A 6734-nucleotide genomic window follows, 5' to 3' on the forward strand; every position below is an offset into this window, starting at 1 on the left:
GGCGGCCGCTGGGTCCTCGGCTTCTCGGGCTGCCCTCTACACTGCCTGATTAGAGGGCCTCTCCTGCCTTATCCAGCTAGATCAAGCAGAAGCGGCCCTCTAATCAGGCAGTGTAGAGGGCAGCCCGAGAAGCCGAGGACCCAGCGGCCGCCGATCACAGATGCCGTATCGGATGCCGGCGACAGTGGGGGTCACGGGGGCCGTACGCGACGGCATCGGAGAGGCCCGGGGGGCAATTGCCACCCTGCCCCCCGGGCCCAGTCCGCCCCTGCCTGAATCTGACCCTGTGTTCCCTCATACCCTATGAACTCACTCAGTGAACGGCCCGTAGGACAGACTGCGCATGTCTCGGTGGATCTTCCACAGGTCGATCTCGTTCCTCATCGGATATTTGCCCTCCTGTCGCAGCAGCTTTTCCAAGAGGGCCGGGTCGGCTATGTTCACCATTTTGAATTTGCCGATGGTCGATTTAAACCAACTGCCGTAACGCTTCTTGAAAACCAGCTGTAAAAACACAAAACATGACCGATGATCCGTGCCGAACAGTTAGAAATATGACATTCATCAAACACAATAGTTCTGTCCTCGTTACAGTTGTCTGCATGGAGTGTGCATGTTGTTTGTGTCTTGGGACGTCTGGAGTGAATTCAACAAAATTGCACGATGTGCCACTGTTATCTTTTTTTGCATTAGAAAGCATTTACAATCATGTATTATTATTATACAGGATTTATATAGCGCCAACAGTTTGCGCAACGCTTTACAATGTAAGGAAGACATTACAATCACAATACAATTTAGAACAAGATGGTAAGGAGGGCCCTGCCCGTGAGGGCTTACAATCTGAAAGAGGAGGGGGAAATGATACATGAGGAGGTAGCTGTGTGGGGATGAATTGTTTGAGAATGTGATGGTTCAGTGGTTAGGTTGAGGTGGGATAGGCTTCACTGAAGAGAAGAGTCTTCAGGGAACGCCTAAAGACAGTCACGGTGGGAGATAGATGGACAGGTTGGGGTAAAGAGTTCCAGAGGATGGGAGAGACTCTAGAGAAGTCCTGGAGGCGAGTATGGGAGGAGTTGACAAGGGAGCTGGAAAGCAGGAGGTCTAGGGAAGAGCGGAGTGGACGGTTAGGGTGATATTTTGAGACAAGGTCTGAGATATATCCGGGGGCATGTATCTAAGGTGAACTTTTTTTTTTAGTTTTCGAGTAGGGGAGGGTTAGAACCAGGACCGGATTTCCCACAAGGCAAACCAAGGCCCGGCCGTGGGGCAGCAGAGAGTAGAGGGGCAGCAGGGAGTAGAGGGGCAGCAGGGGTGTGGAATTCCTATCTCCCGATGCCGGGGACATGCAGTTCTGGGCATCGGGTGAGTAGTTGTTTTCTACATTTAGCCCTGCTATGGGCAAGCAGAGCTAAATGTACAGCGGGGAAGCTGCCGCTTGTTTTGTGCTAGTGATCCTGGCGATGCCGCTGAGATCACTTGTATGCCGCCTGCAAGTCTGCCATTCTCCATGGAGGCGGGGGGGTTTGGCGGGTAGGGGGGCGCATTGAAGAACCTGGCCTTGGGGCAGCAGAGAGAGTAAATCCGGCCCTGGCTAAAACCCCTGTTTTTATTGCTGTCTGTGACCCGGTAATGGGAAATCCAATCCTTTGCAGTTGTGAAGGAAAGGAAATTGTATTTCTGTGACAGGAAGTAAAAGATGAATCTTCCCAACACATCATAGAGGGCAAGAAAGAAAACCTGACAAGGGGTTCAAAAATCTCCCTCCCTATATATAGATACACTCACCGGCCACTTTCTTAAAGTGACATTAAACCCTCAGATATTTTAACATAAACCAATACTGTAATGTGCGCCTTACTGTAATCCATGGTTGTTTCCCTTCTCTTTGCTGCTCTTCCTTTTAAATCCTCATGTCTTCTCATGCTGGGGAGAACTTCCCTTTGCAGCTGAGTGCCTCTTCCTGTAGTTCTGGCTCAGGTGGCAAACCTACACACAGACAAAAGAGCTGTAGTTGTCACACAGGCTGGACTTTAAACATGTCTACCTTTGTTCATCTCCATTCCATGTGGCATTGATGAGACTATAAAGATAATCGTGCTTTTTTTTTCCAGCTCTCAGGAAGGAACACGGATACAACATTTCCAGCAGGATGAACAGGGATTCTCTGTGCTTGCAGAAAATGCCGAAGCAAGCTGATGTGCGGCTGATTTCAGTCGGTGTACAGCTGAAATCAGCTGACTAAATCTACAGAAGATCTGCTAAAATCTGGTGGGTTTAGTTAAAGAGTAATTTAAGAATTTCTCTAGAATTTCCCATCTCATTATATACTCCCGGAGCAAACATCTTTTACCCTGTTGTTACCTGTGGTGTTATGCTTTGAGCATGCAGTGCAGACTAGTGGCGGAACTACCGCCGGGCCTTAGGCTGTGGGGGGGCCTAGTGGGGTCCGGTCCTGGGCTCCCCCACAGCCTCAGTGGGGTCCAGTCCTGCAATATGGGGCAGTGCAGGCGCAAACACCGGGGCCCCCGCACTGCCGACTGGCTTCTCAGTGAGGGGGGCGGGTCCCGTGACTCACCTCCCCTCCCGGCTGCGTCCATAGTAACAGGCGGCGGGAGGGGGAGGTGAGTCACAGGAGGTGTGTGTGTGTGTCACAAGCCCCGCCCCCAGCAGTGCACACTTCAAAACTCCCTGGCTGCGGGCGGTCCTCTGGCTGGGTTAGTCCGAGTGCCGGGGGGGCTTTGGTCGGCTGGAGGGGGGATAGTAGTTGTGTACTGCTATTTCATGCTTTTTCATGTAATTAGACGAGTGGATTATAATGGGGAATATTACACTTTAATGTTCCCTATTATAATCTATTTCTCTGATTAAATGATCACAGACAGGCCTCTGTTCTATCAAAGTTTGAGACTACGTTAGAATGTGTGACCAGTGACGTGGTCACACATTTTAACGTAATCTCGCCCAGTTTTTCGGCGGTGGAATAGGCGAAGCATTCCAACGCTTTCTCCGTTTCTCCAGGGCAGATCGGCATCGCATGTGCAGGAGAACCGATCTGCCCTGAAACAGCTGATCGGTCCTAAAATGTTACTTCTCTCCGACTGCGATCTCACATTACACCGCACTCACAAAGTCCGATAGAAGTGACAATGCTTCACCTATTGGCAGTCACACATTCCACCGCCGAAAAACTGGGCGGGATTACGTTAAAACGCGTGACCACGTCACCGGTCACACATTCTAACGTAGTCACAACCTTTGATAGAACACCGCCATCAGGGGGGTATGGCCGGTACCCATGTGAGGGGTCTGGGGGGCCTCTTACATGGGTATCAACTGTACCGGGGTGGCATCCCGACGACCAGACCAGCCCTGCAGAGCCCACCATAGAGAGTCTCAGGTGGGCTATGCAGGATCTATGGTGTGCTCTGCAGGGTCTCAGGTAAGTCCAGTTACTGCAACATTAGAGACCACTGGGGGGGGGGGTGGAGCGGGGGCCAGTGGGATCCGCTCCCGTGCCCCCCCCCTCTTCGGAGGGGGGCCCAAGATAAAATCTTGCACCAGGGCCCTTTGGTTATCCGCCAGATTTACCTGTTGAGATATAGAACATGTCTTTATCTTAAAATTAGATGAAACCGAGTCTTATGAAGAAACGATAATATTGAGTATTTTCAGCCAAGGACCGCTCATTAGATCTGCATTGATTATAACAACTAGCATCTGACATTCTTCATTGTTTCAAGCAGAAGTGCAACTCTAAAATATTAAAATGAAAAGCGATATTGGCTGCAATGCCATGGCACATATTACCTATAATAGCCTTCCATTCAGGATGGAACTGGAACTGGAAGTCCAAAGATTAGTTCTGATTGGATCTCTTCCCAAATCGTCTCTCCCGAACATTTTAGTCTAGTTTAAGTTAGTCTACCAAAATGTCATTATATTTCCCTTATAGTTTTAGCCGTCATAACTTCGTTTTTATTTTGTTATGTCACTGAAAAAGTGTTGTTGGACTAAACTATGAAGAAAATTATTAGTCGACGGAATTAACGCTGCAGCATGCAAGGGGTTAAGTGCATTGTCACCAACAATGATAAGAGTACCTTCTGTCTACTGATAAGAGAAGCCCTCTGCCCCACAGAGAGCAGAGAAACACAGAGAGCAGAGAAAAACAAGCACTATGGAGCATGAAAATCCCTAAACCACCCTACTACTTTCTTCCTTCCTTTCTTTCTTTCTCTTTCTTTCTTTCTCTCTCTTCACCTTTCTTTCTTTTTCACTTTCTCCCCCCCCCCTCTCTCTTTCTTTCTTTCTTTCTTTCTTTCTTTTTCTCTCCATCTTCTCTCTCCCCCACTACCCTTTCTGTCTCTCTATGGCCTTCTCCATCTCTCTCCTCTGACCTCTGCTCTCTCACCCTCTCTGTCTCTCTTTATCGTCTCCCTTCTCCCTCACTCTCCCTCTGTCTCTCTGTCTTCCTCCCTTCTCTCTTTCGGTCTCTCTCTCCATCTTTCTTTCTCTCTCTTTCTCTCTCTCTCTCTCTCTCTCTCTCTCTCTCTCGCAATTGTTTACGTTTGTGACAAGGTCCCTTTATAATATCAAGGATGTAAACAATGCAGACAAAACAAATAGCAACACAATGCAATGCATCACAGATGTGTTTAAATTCATTTGAGAAGAGGAAAATCTCCGCTCTCTTGGATGCTGCTGCTATCTGACACTTCTTAACTGTCGCTGATTACATTATTAAAATTCCAATGCAAAGGGATGAGTGCACCGGGTCTAATATAGATCCATTGGGTTATAGTTCCCTTTGAGTTCTGCCAAGTCCTTATTCCATCCATCTACGCCCTGATGAAGGAGGTGGTGGGGGGGTTGATGACCCTGAAATACATTGGCTGTTTTGGACTCATGTTGTGGTTTGGCCAGGGCCGGATTTACTCTCCCTGCTGCCCCAAGGCCAGGGTCCGCAATGCTCGCCCCCCCATTTCATTTTTTTATGGCCCCCCCATTTCATTCTAGCACAGCGCTGTGCTGGAACTCCTGTGACAAGTGAGAGAGGAAGAGCACAGCACAGCTCTCCCCTCTCACTGTGTACACGGAGCGGCAGGGTTACTTTTAACCCTGTCGCTATGCTCAGTGCATCAACGGCCAGTAAGAGGAGAGAGACTCGGCGGCAGAGGACGGAGCCAGCGAGGAGAGAGGTAAGTGCAGGGGGGAGGGGAGGACGGACGGACAGACCGGCTGCAGACTTTTTACATGTGATCTCGACGACATCGGCTTCCTCGCTCTACATTTAGTCCTGCTTGTGCAAAGCAGGACTAAATGTAGAAAGCGCAACGTACCGCCCGGCGCCCGGAACATCCCCACAAAGACACCGCTGCCGCCCCTCTGCGCCCTGCCGGGCCTCGGTAGCCTTGTGGGGAATCCGGCCCTGGGTTTGGCGCCCATTTGTATGTCTATACTTTGACTTGCTTCTGGGTACCAATTAAGGGAGGCCTGTGTGTTTGCAAGCCAGTGAGCTTGTTTGAAGGGTTCCTTTGTGTTTGAACCCTTTTAATAAGCATTGAATTCCCAGCACCTATGGACTAGGGATGAGCTCAGGTCTGATCCTAATCTCCTCCAAACCAGACAGAGAATTTCCCACCCGCACCTTGGTGCAAGCAAAGGGGCGGGATGCAGTGATGTCATTGACCTTATATGGCTACATGCCTATATTTGGTAAATGACATTGAGCTAATATGGCCATATAGGGTAAATGACATCAGCACAAGCATTCCGCCCCTTTATTTATGTGCAGCTGCAGGGTGGGGAATTCCCAGCCCGTAGCTGATTGCGTGGAAATCCTCATGGCATGTCCTTGTGCAGAGGAGCTCAGGTTTGGATGGAACCTGGTCATCCCTACTCTGGACACAGCAGAACACAGTACTGGGTTCATGATTATGAGACTTGCTATGTAATTGCAGCTTGAGTCATAAATTCTCCCTCTGCTGCTCATAAGTAGCACTGCACCGCCATATGCGTGAGGAGTGAGCGGTAATCGGTTTCAGATCTTTGCAGGGAAATGCCTTTGTAACAATAACAGATTGGATCACAGACATCCACACAGCCACCTTTATTATTAACCCTGCCATTGAAGCATCTGGTGTGCGTCCTGAAAAATCTGGAGATCCCACAGGACACAGTAGACTCATTCTAATGAATAGTGCAGCAGACTACTTCAGGGCAACCCTGATCATTGATCATTGATCATTATTGAATATTTAGATAGATTTAAAGGAGAACTATGGGGTTAGGGCTTTTCCCCATAGTTCTCCTAAGGGTAACGGGAGGACACAAACTAGCGTCCTCACGTCACCCAAAGCTCAGTTCCGGCTACAGCTCGCGGTATGCTGCGACGCCGCAACCGGAACGGATCCCGACAATTCTGTCTGGATCCACCCAGCTGCGTGAGTGACAGCTGGCTCTGCCTATCCAGAGGCAGAGCCAGCTGTACCCGCCCCCTCCCCCGTCCGTTCCGCCAGTCAGCGCTGGAGGATCGGACAGGGGAGGGCGGGAATCCCTGCAGGGAGCCGTGAGTAACAGTCACGGCTCTCTGCGTAGATAGATCGAGAAGTGAGCGAGCGCCGGTATGTGTTCGCTCACTTCCCCATATACTGAGCCGACCTATGATAGTTTAATTGTCACAGTTTCATTGTAAATCACTCGCCTCATAATTCTCCTTTAAAGCTGAACTC

At 49.6% G+C, this 6734-nt stretch overlaps 1 protein-coding gene across 1 annotated transcript in view; it reads right to left on the reverse strand.

Moving 5' to 3' along the window:
- Window positions 1-6734, reverse strand: part of LOC108783872 (sterol 26-hydroxylase, mitochondrial-like) — a 29264-nt gene that overhangs the window by 17847 nt on the left and 4683 nt on the right. Inside the window, exon 2 of the mRNA XM_018552563.1 lies at window positions 314-504. Coding sequence (XP_018408065.1) covers window positions 314-504 — 191 coding nt within the window. The remainder of the gene's footprint in view (window positions 1-313; window positions 505-6734) is intronic.

The sequence above is a fragment of the Nanorana parkeri genome, unplaced genomic scaffold, assembly GCF_000935625.1.
Source record: "Nanorana parkeri isolate BGI_ZX_2015 unplaced genomic scaffold, ASM93562v1 scaffold92, whole genome shotgun sequence".
Classification (NCBI taxonomy): domain Eukaryota; kingdom Metazoa; phylum Chordata; class Amphibia; order Anura; family Dicroglossidae; genus Nanorana; species Nanorana parkeri.